This window comes from Thalia democratica, chromosome 2 (genome assembly GCF_965202585.1).
Source record: "Thalia democratica chromosome 2, ktThaDemo2.hap1.1, whole genome shotgun sequence".
Taxonomy (NCBI): Eukaryota; Metazoa; Chordata; class Thaliacea; order Salpida; family Salpidae; genus Thalia; species Thalia democratica.
In genome coordinates this window covers 27634671-27650575 of record NC_139166.1, presented here as the reverse complement: position 1 = coordinate 27650575, position 15905 = coordinate 27634671, and the positions used below count along the sequence as shown (strand labels likewise).

Here is a 15905-nt window from a genome sequence, read left to right as displayed (position 1 = left end):
ATTTATACCTTAGTTGCTAACCCACCTGACCCAAACATATAAAAAACAAATCGAAAATAAAAAATACTAATTAAAATTTATAACAAAAGTATGTAAAATATTAGCCGATCAAGAAGCGTTTTAGATTTGCAGCTGACAGGGAAAAAAACATAAGATTTTAAGATGTCTTTAAGTCATAAAAACTATCCTGAGTTTTTCAAAAAAAAATTCAAACGAAACGGAATTTTTCTTAAAATTTAAACTAGTAGCAACCCTGTAGGGTTACAATGTAGTGTACAGCAACACTAAAAACCATAACTAAATTTATACTTAACTTATACTAAATGCTGATAAACAATAATACTTAAGGCTACTTTATATAAAACTAGGCATGACATGAATGAACATATTGTAATAAGAAAAATTGCAAACACTAACAAATATATAAAAAAACATCATACTTTGAAACAGTGGTATTTAAGATGTGCACCAGTGCACACGAATTTTATTTTGGAATGCACGAAATTTATTTTGTGGTGCATGAATTTTAACTTTAAAAATTACCCTAAATTTTGAAACTTACATAAGATATTCTGGAGTTGATGGTAGGTTTTCAGTGGTAGGTTTAAAACTTATATTACTTATTGTAAAAAATAAGGAAATTTAGGGGCTATAAGCCGAGAAATCCTGTTGGAGGGTGAAAGAAAGTTTGGGAAACCCTGTACTAGGTATTACAGGAAACTTGAACTAGATATTAGCACGTTGGGGTATACAGAATTTTAATTTTGAATTTTAGGGTGCACAGATTTTGATTAGCTTGAAGACCACTGCTTTAGAAAATACTTTAAATTTGTTAAAAACTTTTACACAAGATTTAATCGAATAGGAATATACTTTAAGAATGTATAAAACAAAATAAGATTTAAGTACTAAAAAAAAAAAACTTATAAAATGTACGATTACTAAAAAAAATTATATAACACAAGAAAACAATATAAATGTCTTTTCTGGAATATCATGTTTACTGCAGCAGGCTGTGGCTAGAATGCATCACCCTCCAACTGTTGAGAGTTAATATATATATATATATATTAGTTAGAAGGTAGATCGATTTTTGTACTGAATATTTGTAATGTACAATATTACGTCATACTGTTTTTTGTTTTTTTGCATAACTTTTGTATCTTTGTTTAGTACAGTGCTTTGTATTTTGAATTTAACTGGCTGATGATCAAAGCTTTATGAAAAATTAAAGCTTTGTGAAACATATGTTCCAGAATTTTTAAAATCGCCATTTGAATAAATTATTTAAAAGCCCTTCAAGTGGGCTCAGTTGAAAGTGTTTACGTTTAAACATTAACCTTATTTTATATATATATATATATACATATGGCTGTAATATAGGAATGTAAACTTGCATCAGTACACTCGTGACTGCTCTTTATTTTCTCCTTATATAAACTTGCATCAGTAAAACACGTAGCCTTGCGAGCTTTCTCATAAACGCTGAGATGAACAAGAAATTTAATTAAAAACTTTCTCAAAACTTAAATTTAACCAGTTATCAAGTGCAGTTTGATGTGATGTTACTGTCTTATACCGAGTTTTGTCAAAAAATATACATGATAGATTATCAAATTAACTGACTAAGTATACAACAAATATAGCTTATGACTTAAAATATTCAAATGTAAACTGAAAACCTTATATAATACATATAGAAGGTGTTTTATGAACAAGTGTATGGAGTTTTACATCAAAAATCGTTATTTTTAGTCAAAACTAATTTAATTCGAAAGTTTTAAAACATATTAAGTTCAAACGTAACTTATTTAAAATTGTAAACATAAACAAGAACATTTGTAGTCAGAAATTGTTTTTTTGATAGTAAAAAAACAAGTTGTGAGAAAAATTAAAAAACATTTTATTATTATTTATGTCAACAAATTTACATGGTTTCTAAAACTAAATTGCTAACAAAAAGATAATTTTAGGAGAGTACTTATAGTATGATCTGGTTTATTACATAGATTTTCATGTTTTTATGTCAGTAAAAAATTGAACAAATAAACTACATCATGAAAATTCAATAGATCAGTCAATGTTAATTTAAAATACGTACTTTATTATTTAATTTGTTAGATTTTTATACAAACTTAAAAGATGCACAGTAAATAAGAATCAGAAACTGGTTTAACAAATTAACTGTGAGAAAAATGCGACTGATTTGAGACTACAACGTAACATACGGGACTTTCAAAAGTTACTCGTTTGGTGTCAATAGAGAGCATTAGAGCCTACTGAAGCGTAAAATTTTATCCTTGAAAATAATTAATAAAATCTTTAATAAACTTAAAACTTATTGATTTTAATTAAAAAATAATTTTTACTTTTATACATTAAGATCAGTCAGCTATGAATTATAATAATCGTTATTATTAAAAAACATCTATACTTCAAATAATTTGAATATTATTAAACAAATCATCATGCGCATAAAATTTTTAACAGTTAACACAACACTTTTAGCGCTAAAGAGCTCTGAATGCTGCTTTATACGTCATTGATTTTGTATTTATTTGGTAGAAATCTTTTAATAAATGGTTTGAGATAATGGTACATAGATTTATTAAAAAAAAACTCAATTATTTATTAATCATACTATTTAATAAAATTTAAACGCTATTAATCATGAACTTTTATAAAGGTATAAAACACTAATTTTGCTGATGCAAAAAATCAATTATTTTTTTATTTGCTTTTGGATATTAAACATGATTATAAACTTATAAACATCTATCAAAAAATAAAAAGAATATCAAAGCTTTTTAAATAGCAGTTTTAAATTACTGAAGTAAAATGAACTAAATAAAACATTTCTTGCCACAAAACTGGAACTAACTATTGAGTTATTGGTACGAAAATATTATTGGCTCGTCTCAAGCATTTTCTATACAGCAAACCTGTTTATAAAAATCAAAATTAATTGACTGATGGGCTGTGTAAAAACTATATTTTTTTAAACCAGTTTTTGATGTAATTTGAGTCTTTCAACAAAAGCTTAAACTTGAACTTGACTATTTAAGCAAAAATTATAAAAATGTATTTTTAATCATAAGAAACTAAGTAACTTGTAAAAAAGCTTAAACAAGTAAATAATTTGATGGGAAAAAATAAGAATATTTTAATACTTTAATAAATATACATAATTAAAGCACTGTAAGGTATACGTTATGCTTTATAACAAAACCTACCTAATTAAAATCAATATAAAATATTTTAGACAAATGAAAAAAAAATTGATACATATAACAGGGCTGCCACTCGTTTTTTCAAATTTTTTTCCAGGTTTTCCAAATTTCTACCCGGTTTTTAAAAGTACACATTTTTGGGTCTATTTTTAGTTTTAAGTTAATTTCTATTTAAGAAACTGTGTTAAATAGTATTAAAATATTGAAAAGATACTGTTAAGTTACTTTAAATGTGTTTTTTAATAAAAATTTTTTTGATGATGACAAAAAATCTTAATTATATGATAGATTTTTTGTGTCAAATCAAAATTTTACAACTGAAAAAGTTAAAATTATTAAAAATTCCAGGTTTTTCCAGTTTTTTTTTTCAAAATTTCTCAAATTCCAGGTTTTTCCAGGTTATTTTAGCCTAAAATGTCAAATTCAAGGTTTTTCCAGGTTTCCAGGTAACGTGGCAACCCTGACATAACCAAGACAAAAATGGTCATTGCACTGTGCATAAAAATGAGCTCATACTTTAGTCTGAAGACTCTAGATCTAACACTGTTGTAGACAAAACCATATACAATAATAAAACCTTTAGTTGGTTGTAATCTTAATTTTTTAAATGATAAGTGTATTGCTTAAAAAAAACAAGCAGCTAACAGTAGTAATTTTATTAAAAAAAAAGGTATAATAAATAATTTATGTTTAAGAGTAAAATAATTAGAATTAAATATAGTATATTATAAAACGGTAAATTTTAATAAATTACTTGTATTTTTACCTTAAATGACAATTATCAAAAGTTTATATTGATATAGATGATGGGATGGATACAAAAGAAAAGTATAACAAAGGATATGTATATTTCTAAGTATCAAATTAAAGAAAAACTTTTTTTGTACTTTACAAGTTTACAAACTATTTTTTGTTCTTAACAATCTTAAACGATTAAAAAAAAATTAAGCCAGATAAAAATCAATGTAGTATAATAATGAGATAAATATGAAGAATTGGCTGCACAGTGCGCAGTAGAAACTAAGTTTTTATTTAGTAAACTTATTTAGTAAAAACTATCTGTGCATCTCAGTATCTTAAAATGAATTGAAATTGATATACAGAAACATTTTAACAGGAGTTGCAAAATGATTCGTTTTTTTTAAAGTAATGACAAAAAAGTTGGACATAAAAATATATAAATTAGTAGAGATTTAGCTTATTTTAAACCTGTAAAGAGCAAGACAACATCGAAATTTATTGAAGTTATTTATTAGAGTTTTGCTTCAGCACATAAGTTATTCAAAACAAAAAATATATATCTTGTTTTTGTTTATTAACTAGAAAAGTATAAATTCAACAGTCAACAAAGAGTTTTTGAAAATTAATGTAAATATTGGCAATTGAAAAAGAAATACTATTTTTAAAATACTTTTCAAAATTTATTTTTCCAGAAAGCCTTAAGTTACAGAAAAGGAATATTAATAAATCATACTAAACAAAACTTATCAGATTTTAAGTAAAAGGATACCAAAATGTTTTTTAATGACATTTGTGATTTAAAAAAATGATTTGTACTATATAAAAAATATGTTTAAGTTAAATTTTGCTTATCTTTGTGTTAATAGTTTGTAAAATCAGAAAATAAAATAAGTATACACTGTTACTAAAACTGCTAAAGCACCCAAATGACTGCTTTTAAGTAAAATATATTGTTTATAAATACATCAAATGTGTGTTCTAGAGAATTATTTTTTCTTTTTTTTTTGGTAAAACAAGGAAAAAATAATCGGTTTATTTTCTATTTCCCATATTAAAGTCTTTCAAAGAGAAAAATTACTTATCAACACAATATAAACTTTAGTATTTAAAATCAAAAAATAATAACTCTAAGAGATAAATATCATGTTGCACAAAAAAGCAAAGTCTGATAACTTTACTCTAACATGAATTTTTTTTCAATATCATTTTCTTGATAGTTTTTTAATATAAAGGTGATTTGACAATTTTTTCTCGAACTAGCTTGAAGACTTCATCTCAATAATACTTATAATCAAATTTATCAGTTTACCAATTCAAAGCTGACCCTGGCCCATTGTGAAAGTTTTGACGACAAGATAAATAATTAGATATTAATAAAACTAGAGCTAAAAATGTTATTAGTAGAATTGAAACCTATTTGCCTACTCTAGTAACACAAAACAATCAATCTACAGTAGACATTATATTACTTTATTAAGTACAGGTATGCCCAGCGTCCTAAAAACTAAGAGGCCGAAGGTATTTCAGAAGTTTTTTACGATGTTACTCAAGGTTTTCTTAATTCATTCCTAGATTACTGATTTTTTTAATTATTTCAGAACTTCTAGTTTTTTTGTCCCTTTCTGGGTAAATCTAAGATAAAGGGGTAGTTTAAGTCATTTTAAAATAATTTTTGAAAAATTTAAGTTTATTATTTTTGTATAAGAAAATATTTACTTGACATTAGTGTATGCACACTTTTTTTAGTTACTTACTGAGCACATGCTCAGTATTTTTTGGTTGTAATACTTTTACTTTTCAATTTCTTAAAAATTTGCTTTAACAGAATTCTCTAAAATTTTACATAACATTTCCTAAAAACTTGTGGTATTTATCTCAAAATAAGTAATATTTTATTTCTATTTATTCATCGCTTTCGTTTCCTCCTCCTATAAGGAATTTATTGCACTCTTTAACTTTAAATACCTCAAAACTAGTTAAAAGTATAAAATTTTATGAAATATAATTTGTAGCTTAATTTAATTTTTTCAAATTCACACTCCAATGGCCTTAATATACTACATCACACAGTATAAAACTTAATTACTGACAACAGAGTTGTCAAAGGTGATTTAAATCTTTTTGCAAGCTTCAGAATTTCTTTCACGTTTTTTAGTAACAAGTTTTTTGGTCTATTTTTAGAACAAAGTTAAGTTAAAGATAAAATTGTCATAAATAGTAAAACAACTTTGATAAGATACTGTAAAGCTACTTTAAATGTGGTTTTCAATATATAAAACTGTAAATGATACAATAAAAATAATCTTTTTGATAGATTTTTTGTGTCAAATTAAAATTTCATCACTTTAAATTTGTAGTTTTAAATCATAGATTTGTTAGTGATTTGTGTTCAAAATTTTTTGAATTCCATGTGTTTTTTTCCCTAAATTGTCAAAATTAAGGTTTTTTTTCAGGATTCCAAGTATTTTTTTTTTGCAATCCTGTAATATTTTTAAACTAAGCCAACACAGCAAATTCTGTGTTTTTTAGGATTTAAAATATATATCAAAACCTTTCTTGTAAGTTAAAGTTTTTCTAGATTAGTGGGAAACCTGAAAATAGTGTTAAAACCTAGCTGCAATATAACATGACTTTTATATATTTATTTTGTAAACAATTCCTGTTGAGTATTTATCAACAAATTAGTATACTGCATCAGAAACTTTATATGTTGGTATTTTTATTTTCTTTAATAACACATAATACTTTTTAAACTTGATCTTATTAGATTTTTCAAATAATTTTCATGTACTTTATCCACCACAGATTTTCACAGCAATATAAAAATAAATAGTATTAAAATTTAGCTTTTAGAAAACTTTAACAGTTAAAGCAAAAACACTAAAGCAGTTAAAAAACTTTGAAAATATTTCAAGATGATAAAGTGTTGATAATGTCAAGATTTTTTTTTCAAAAATATACCCCTTCTGCTAACAAAAAGTTTTAAGTACGAAGTATAAGAAACTTTTTATAGGACAATATAATTTTATTTAACTTTAAAGATATATAAACAGTTTTGTATACAAACTTAAACCCCATAATTTTTTGTTGAGTAATTTTTTTGAAAGGTATAAATTCATTGGAAGACTTTTACACTTTTGTATTCTGAAATTTTGTTTTCAATTTTTTTTTTCTCTATAACCTAGTTTATATTAAGTATACAGTTCTAATACATTTAAAAATATATTACTGAGTTTATATACATGAAACGTACCTTTGCTAAACTCATATTACAGGTATAATTTTCATGTGGTAATTTTGATATTGGAAGGCAAATTAGAGATATTATTACGCAGATGATATGCAGTTCAGCTCTTCACAACTTCTTAATAAACATCACTAGAAACCTAATAAAAACTTTAATTATTTCTTAATATAAACATTTCATAAATTAAACTTAAAAACAAACCTTTAACTTATACTGGAGTAAATGAAATTTTTTTCGTTATAAATTAGTTTAGAGTCCTGCAATAAACAAAAGTAATGAAAACAACCACACTAGTAATAAAAGGTACAATGATTTTACTTAAAAATTCGTTTTTAAACATTGAAAAGAAAACCTGTTGTGTTTTTTTAATAACAAAAATTAAAACAGATTTACTAATATTTAGAAGAGTATAATTGTCTATAATAACTTTGTAACTTAGATAGACGTTTTAACATTTTTAATACATATTTTAAAGATTATAATTAAAACCTTTAATCTACAGTTAGTTTTGAGTAAAACGAGTTTTATTTAATATTGTTTTACAAACAAAAACATAACTTTCGTTTTGCTACTTTGATAATATAAAATTTACAAATAAAACTAGTGATAAACAAATTACTACTTTCGAATTTTCCTTTTTTCAATTAGTTGAAACATTTCAGTTTATTACCAAAACTAAGTATACAAAATATAAAACTGTTTTCAAAATTTAAATTTGTAAAGTCATGCAAAAAAAAAATTAAAAAGTTAATAAGCTATATCAAAACCCTAATTAAATAATTAACTTTTTTAAATTGTCTTTTTTTTATAAATAACTAAATACCTGTTTTTCATTATAATTATTGTAAATATTTTTCAAATAGTTAATATTTAACAATAACTTGTTTATTTTATAAATATTTAAAACCATTTATTTTTACAACTACTATACAGGACAAAACTTTCATAAAAAATAAACTGTAGTACCCAAAACAATTAAAAGCTTCTATTTCTTTTACTTTTAAGAAATAATTTCGAAGTTATATAGACTTGACAAAAAACATTTAGTATTTACTAGTTCAGATTTGCACTAAACAAACTACTACATTTTATAAAAAATAAATGTACTTAAAAAACTCGAGTTAAAGCACTCAGAAAATAATAAATTACCTAGTACAATGAAATAAGAGTATTAAATTTTCAAAATAATTAAACTAAATTAATGTGGTGCCTTTTATTTGTGAAAATTTAGTATAAACAGCTTATTTAAATGTAATCTTTTTAAACTATTTAAATTTGATTTGTTTTGCTACTTTAATTAAAACAAATGTTCATCAACTTAAGTTATAAAACTACTTTATGGTACTAGCACTACTGAATCATATAAACAACTTTTTATCAATTAACAGGGGAAAATAAACATAAATGAAAATTGTTTTAAGTACTTAGAAAATTGTTTGTATTGTAGCAGCTCCAAGTTATAACATTTAGCTGTTTAAATGGCATCAAACAGATATGTCCCTATGTACTTGAAAAACCAATAAACATATTGTGTAAAAAGTAAAATATTATGGCACTTTACTTTCAAGGTCAAATTTTTACACAAAAACGAGGACAAATCAACGAAGCTTGTTAAAATAGGGATACTTTTCCTGATATTCAGTAATTACACCTTTACTTATTAATCCACAGTCTTCTAAAAGTCCCTTCTTTTTTGGATCCCCTTTGATATCTGCCTGAATTAGTAAAGCAAGTTCATTTTGTCTATTTTTAGGTGGAGTTTTGTTTTTTGATTGCAAGCATATTGGGTTTAGAAGAGGTCTCTTTTCAACTATCTCGCTTTTCACACTTATAGTTTCAGTACTATCAGTTTCTTCTTCTTCTTCCTCTTCTACATCATCATCATCTTCTAACAAACTGATGACTTCATCTGTTCTAGCAGAGGAGTTTCTTTGAGCAGGCCTTACTTCTCTTCTCTCTCTTTCCTCTTTCTTTTTTGTTTCCAGTTCCACCCTTGCTTTTTTCACTTCTTGAAGTTGGGGCGTAGATGATAAGGCACTTCGTTTTTTACTGTCCTCCTTCTTTTGAGTATTAGGGAGTACTGGAAGTGGCTGCTTAGCTAGAGAGCTTCTTATGTTTGCAGAAGTAGAAAATGGAATTTTTTGAATTGGAAATCTTGGTTGAATAGGTTGTTTGACTGAAGCAGTAACTGCTGGTCCAATAGGAATGGCGAACCGTTGTTGGTTACTAGCACCTCGAACACTTAAAAATCTACTCCTGTCATTCATTGGCACTTGGTGAACTTTTGTGGTTTGAGGTATAATAAGAGGACTATAGCTTGGCCTTATGCTTGGACTTCTAACAGGTTGCATGTTTTGCTTATTAGCCTCTTGTTGATTACTTAAATACAAATTATCTAATATCTTTGTATACACAGCTTCAACAACAACCTCAAGAGACTTTTTTACCTGCCAATCCATTGTGAATTGTGTAGAGTTGTTTGACTCTACTGAGCTTGGTGGATCTTGTTTTGATGAACTCATTAGAAGCTCTTCAATAGCATCACTGACAGATTTGTATCTACCATCCTTAGCATACTTGTGCAGCTTAAGAATAGCATTTTTTAAAACTTGTGTGTCATCTTTTACTGTTGGACGGGCCAACATTTGATATGTCACACTTGAAGTCAAAAACCTGTATTTGTACTTTAAATTTTTATCCATAAGAAGAAGATTATGAATTGCTGCAGTTAGGGTTGGATAGTTGATGCAAAATGATTGGAATTTTTCAATAACTTCCTTGGGTGCATAACCAAAGTTGTAAAGAGTCACAGAAGCTTTAGAACTGTCATTGTCAATAGTAGTTGTAACTGTTGGGGTTGAAGGTAACTCCTCTTGTGAGGAAGAATTTTTCTTTGTTGGTGACATGTATTATTTAAAAAGTATTCTGTTTTATTGAAAGCATAATTAGGTATCTTTTTAATTTAACATATTCAAAAATTCCAACTAAATAGTAACTAGGTTACAAAAACAAATATTTAGGGTTTTAAAATAATAATTAGTTCAAATATAACTTATCTGCTAATTATTAAAAAACGCCTTATAGTTACTAAAGCTGTATTAAAACTTTAAAGAATTAGGTTTATAGAAAATATACAACAAACTTTAAAACAACATTTTATAAATTATAGTTAATCTACACATATATTGTGCTATCATGAAACACAAATAACTATATTTAGAAGGTTGACAATTTCAATTATTAAAAATTGACTATAATTTAGTTTTTCTTATTACTTGTATCTAAAACTCTAGAATCAAGAGAAGTATATATACTGCAGTGCTTACAAAAGTTGACTTTTACCTTGAATAAACTTTACATTTAGCAAATATTAAAAACACTCTGAATCTTTTTTGATGTTTTGAGGTAGATAGAGGCCAAATTAATTTTTCTGAAAACAACTTAAGTGTAAACTGTATGGGACCTTAAAGTTTGACCTTCAAGTTTTTGGCTGAAAATTATTTCTGAATTTAGCATTTATCACAACAACACATTCTGCTGTGTTAGAACCAATTTTAAGAAAGTTTTGCAAATTTTGTTGTTTCTTTTAGTAACATTTTATTATTTTTCACTAGTTTCAAGTTTTTATTTTGAAGAAAATAAAAGTGCTTCCATTTAATTTTCTTCAAATTGTCATAAACTCCGCAGGGTGTGTTTTTATGATAATGTTTTTATCATTCAAAAGCTTTAGGGTAAAAATTTTGTTTTCAGAAAAAAATAATATATAAATAATATATATAAATATAACTAACATCATACTTAAGAAACTACTTTAAATGTAGTCAAAACTTTACACACAAATCAACCTAATAGGAATATACTTTAAGAATGTATAAAACAAAATAAGATTAAGGGCATAGGGGGGGGGGGGGGTAAACACCCTTTTTTGGTTTTTGATCTTATTTTATATAGTTTTTACTAAGCTACAAGGTGCTTTTTACAGATTTAAAAAAATCAAAATAGTTTTTGAGATATAGCTGGTCAAAGTCGAAGCCGACAATAGGATCCTTATGGGAGGCGCAAACTAAAACGGCAAAAATAGACTATTTCACTAAAAATCTATCTTCTCCTACGTTTTTTGAGATAACTACCTCAAACTTTCAGGAAATGTTCCTTGATATATTTAGAAAATTCTGTCGGAAGGAATTTTTTTAAAAATAAAAAATAAAATTTTTATATAAAAAAAAAACAAAAAAAACAGTTTTTTTTTTGTTTTTTTGTTATAAAATTTTTATTTTTTAATTTTTTTAAATTCTGTTCCGACAGAATTTTCTAAATACTGCAAGGAACATTTCCTGAAAATTTGAGGTAGTTATCTCAAAAAACGTAGGAGGAGATAGATTTTTAGTGATTTCTAGTTATTTGACATTTTAGTTTGCACCTCCCATAAGGATCCTATTGTTGCCTCTGACTTTGACCGGCTATATCTCAAAAATTATTTTGAATTTTTTTAATATGTAAAAAGCATCTTGTAGCTTAGTAAAAACTATATAAAATAAGATCAAAAACCAAAAAAGGGTGTTTACCCCCCCCTATGCCCTTAAACTACTTATGATTTAAATAAAAAATAATATAAAAAGTAACATTGTTAAACAAATACTTTAAATAATACAAAAAACAATATAAGTGTCTATTCAACATGAACAACATCTTTACTGCAGCACGCTGTGGCTAGGATCCCACTGCTTTCTGTGGCTGATTTATATAGCAGCGTTCTTATTTTTTTGCAACATTACATCAGTAATTTCTTGTCTGCACTTTATTTTCTCCTTTTGTTAACTGTATTAAACTTGCATCAGTATAAAACTTGACCTAGCAAGCGTTCTCTTAACCGCTTGAATGAGCAATGATTTTAGCTCAAAACTTTCATTCAACTCTAAACAGTTATCAAGTGCAACTTGATATCCTGATACAAATTGACTAAGTCTCTATCTATGTTTCTTTAAATCATATAAAATGTTTTTTTTTAAACTTTCCTGCTGAAAATTCAAAGGATGTCATTTTTTTAACAACCTTAATATACACATTTACAAAAACAGCTGACTAATGGATTTAAGTTATAGGTAGTTTTAAACCTTGTTTTTTAAAACAACATGTTCAATTTTGTACATTTTTATGTTTTTTTACTGTTTTACACTTTTATTAAATTTAAAGTAATAATTTTGAATACGGGATAAATGACAAAAACTAAAAAAAAATAAATATTTGACAGTGTAACAACTTAAATTGTGGAAGTTAGTAGAAGATAAACAATTGATAAAAAACTTTTTTTTTTCATATTTCCAGTTTGCAATCTCTTTAAAATACTTTTTTAATTTTATAATTGTTACTTTTTTTTGTAAAAAATCTAGCATAAGTAAGTTAAAAAAAAGTATCTATATACCAGTATCAAAAAACTATAAAACTTAACTTTCAATTGTATTTGATTTAATTTGTATAAATAAAATTTAATAATTTAATTTGATTGAAAATATAACACATTAAAAATTATGCTTGAAAAAGAGTTGAATTAACTTTTTGTTACTGCTGAAATATTTTTTTAATTTGCTGTATAATTTTAAATCTTTTTACAAGGACTTACTATAAGTATACCGAACAAAAAAGAAGCAACAAAAATCAAAATTTTTAAATAAACACTTTTTTTTTAGCTGAGCAGAAAAATATAAATTAAACCTTAAAATATAATAAAAATCAGCAAATGAAGCAAGTAAATTTGTCATTAAAACTTGTTTAAAACCAGGGTTTTCCAAGCTTATTATAAAATCACACTTATATTTTAAATAATGGCCCCTTTACTAATCAATTAATCATATACTTTTCGGATTCATCATTAATTACTGCCCATGATGGACAATATATATAAAATTACCTCTAAAAGAGTTATATTTCCTATTTTAAGAAATTATATTTCCAACTATATTTTGATTAAATTACAGCTTAACTTAAATTAAAAAACAAATTGATAGGAAAATGTACCATAAAAATCTGAACAACCAACCAATAGGATAGTTAGCAAATTAATTTAATTTTAGACCTGATTGTAGATTTAGATCTTCCTATTACTATGAATATGTAAGTGAAGACAAATTTAGACATGGTATCTAATTTCTGGACTAATGAACCTTAACACAGGGGCTAGGTTTGAAAAGTTGCATCCTATTATATGCATTATTGATGCATCTAAAATTTACTTATTAATGTTTAAATTGTAAAAAATGGTAAGAACTTTTTAGGACAACAACCCTAAAACAAAATTACCTCAACAACTACAGGGTGTGTGAATTAGAATAACATATGTATATATCATATTGCATATGATACCATATAAATGTATCAAATGCAACCATCTACTAGCAGGGTTGCCACTGTTTAGGGCAAAAAAGCCACCCTGAGTGGACATTATAATTTACATCAAGCTACCTTGAACACATGAAACACTTTTTTTTTTGAGCAAAAGATTAGATAATAAACTGTTAATAAAGCTTAAATAAGTAAATAATAACAAAATTATTTACTAATAGCACAGTTTTTTAGAGAAACATTTTAAATCAAAAAAAATAGACTGAGATTAATAAAAAGTTTAAATTGGCCTGAGTTTTGCAGAAAAAAAAAATTAACAAATATTTTTTTGTAAACATTAAACAAACATTTATTTAATGATAAAAACAATGTTTCAATAAAAATTAATGTTTAATAATTGCTTAAATTTTAAACAAGTAATATAACATATATAAAAGTTATAAATTATTGCAAAAATAATGAAGAAATTATTGTATATTCTAGTATATTACTATAATATTTATTTCAATGAAACTTAAATCTAGTATTCTTAAAATAAATACATTTTTCAAACCATGATGTTAAAATTTTCTCCATTTGAATGAGTTGTATAGCCACAATGTGTTAATACCAACATATTCTAATAACTACATGACATCACAAGTATTGAAACATAGAGAAATCTCTATAATTATATCATTTTATCGTATTTTATTAAATAATATGTTATATGACGTCACTATAGGTAGGCATTAGTTTGGAGCTAAATGTAGTCTGTATGAATTTACTTTTCAAAACATGCTGAACAATGATATTTTGTCTTGAAAGCAAAATGAATTTCAAAGTTGAGGGAAAGACTTACTTATTTATCAATAAAACACAAATCAAATTAATTTTTTAACATAGTTACATTCTTTCTGCGAACGCGACTTGCTAAACATAAAACTTAATATATATTTAAACTAAAATTAAATACTTTGATAACTTTAGTCTTAGTTTAACTTAATTAATGTTTTATTGAATACTGAATCTCACTTTTTAGCTAACAAGGACGTCAAAATTTGAATTATTACGGCTTTAGCAACGTTGTGGTTAAAATAAAATAATAATCACTACATTTCATTTAGTTTTACTTATTTTTCGTTTTATTTAGTTAATTAACGTTCATGTAATCTCATTCTCGACAAATGATATTATTAATATATAGTATATACCACTTTTATATAAAAAAGTCTGTTGATTAAAAATTATCTTTTTTTTAAGTTAAATTATTGTCTTTAGTAAGGTTGTATTGTTTTTTTTTTTACTTGTAATTGTCAATATTAGACAGTTTTTGCAATGCAATTGTTTAAAAATATATTTTTCTCATACTTTCTTTGAAGATTTTTCTAGGTTGTTAAATGAAAAAGTACGAAATTACTTGTAATAATTTAATAATTTTTAAACAATATAACTTTCATTATCAATAAACAAAGAGAAGTATACTAATTTATTGATAATTATATCTCTTGAAACCGTTTTAAAAATTTAATATTTGAAATAAGACAAAAGTATAATCTAGGATATTTTTGCAAAGAAACTGAATTTAACAGAAGGAGTCCCATAAAATTAGTTGTAACTGAGATAGCCAGGACTTTTATATCTTAAATTTTAACTCCTGGCCCAGGAGTTGAAATTTAAGATATAAAACTGAGTTTGAATAAAAAAGTTGTACAATTTAATATTGAAAATAGTTTATTGTACGACAAATAAATGCTTAAAATTTTTGGTTCTAGGACCTGGTGCACGAAAAACCTTTCGGTTATCGAGTCGCACATCACTTGGATACTCCTTAATGTATTGTCCAGGACAGGTTCTTCAAGTTTTTAGTCGAATTGTTATGAAAAACTTAAATAAAAATGATATAAGTCTACAACTTTATTAGGTATTAATTAGCTAACTTCATAGTACCACAAGTTCTGTTTGCTGTATGTATTTATTTTATCTAATTTTGTAGTATTAACTTCATATTTTTCTAATTTTGTTGTACTTTTGCTAAACCTGTTGGGAAAGATCTCAAGGTAAATATAAGAGCTCAGTGGCATAAACAGTCATAATTTTTATTTTTACCATTTGAATTTTTTGCTTTGATAGTTTTTAAAATTTTTCAAATAATATTTTTCTAATTCATGTGTTAGAATAAGTCAAATGTATGTATTTTAACTTATTTTAAAATTTTAGTAAAACTCAGACATGATTGCGGTTTTTTTTTTTGCAAAGCTTATGTTTTTTTTTTTCAAAATCTCAAAATTTGGACAAATATTTTGTTTTTTGGTCAGTAGAAGATCATCGGCTTTTGCTTACACACATTTTTAAGTTAAAAAATTAAC

At 25.1% G+C, this 15905-nt stretch overlaps 1 protein-coding gene and 1 long non-coding RNA gene across 2 annotated transcripts; both read right to left on the bottom strand.

Moving 5' to 3' along the window:
- Positions 1 to 1946: 1946 nt before the first annotated feature.
- On the bottom strand, positions 1947 to 7477 carry LOC145829727 (uncharacterized). Its single transcript, XR_014369569.1, has 3 exons — positions 7420 to 7477; positions 7225 to 7357; positions 1947 to 2942 (listed from the first exon to the last, which is right to left on the bottom strand). It is a non-coding gene; the product is annotated as an uncharacterized LOC145829727 (long non-coding RNA).
- Positions 7478 to 8207: 730 nt separating this feature from the next.
- On the bottom strand, positions 8208 to 10132 carry LOC145829536 (uncharacterized). Its single transcript, XM_082937367.1, has one exon. The coding sequence runs from the start codon at positions 10122 to 10124 to the stop codon at positions 8817 to 8819; it is 1308 nt and encodes a 435-aa protein (XP_082793493.1). The 5' UTR covers positions 10125 to 10132; the 3' UTR covers positions 8208 to 8816.
- Positions 10133 to 15905: the final 5773 nt, after the last annotated feature.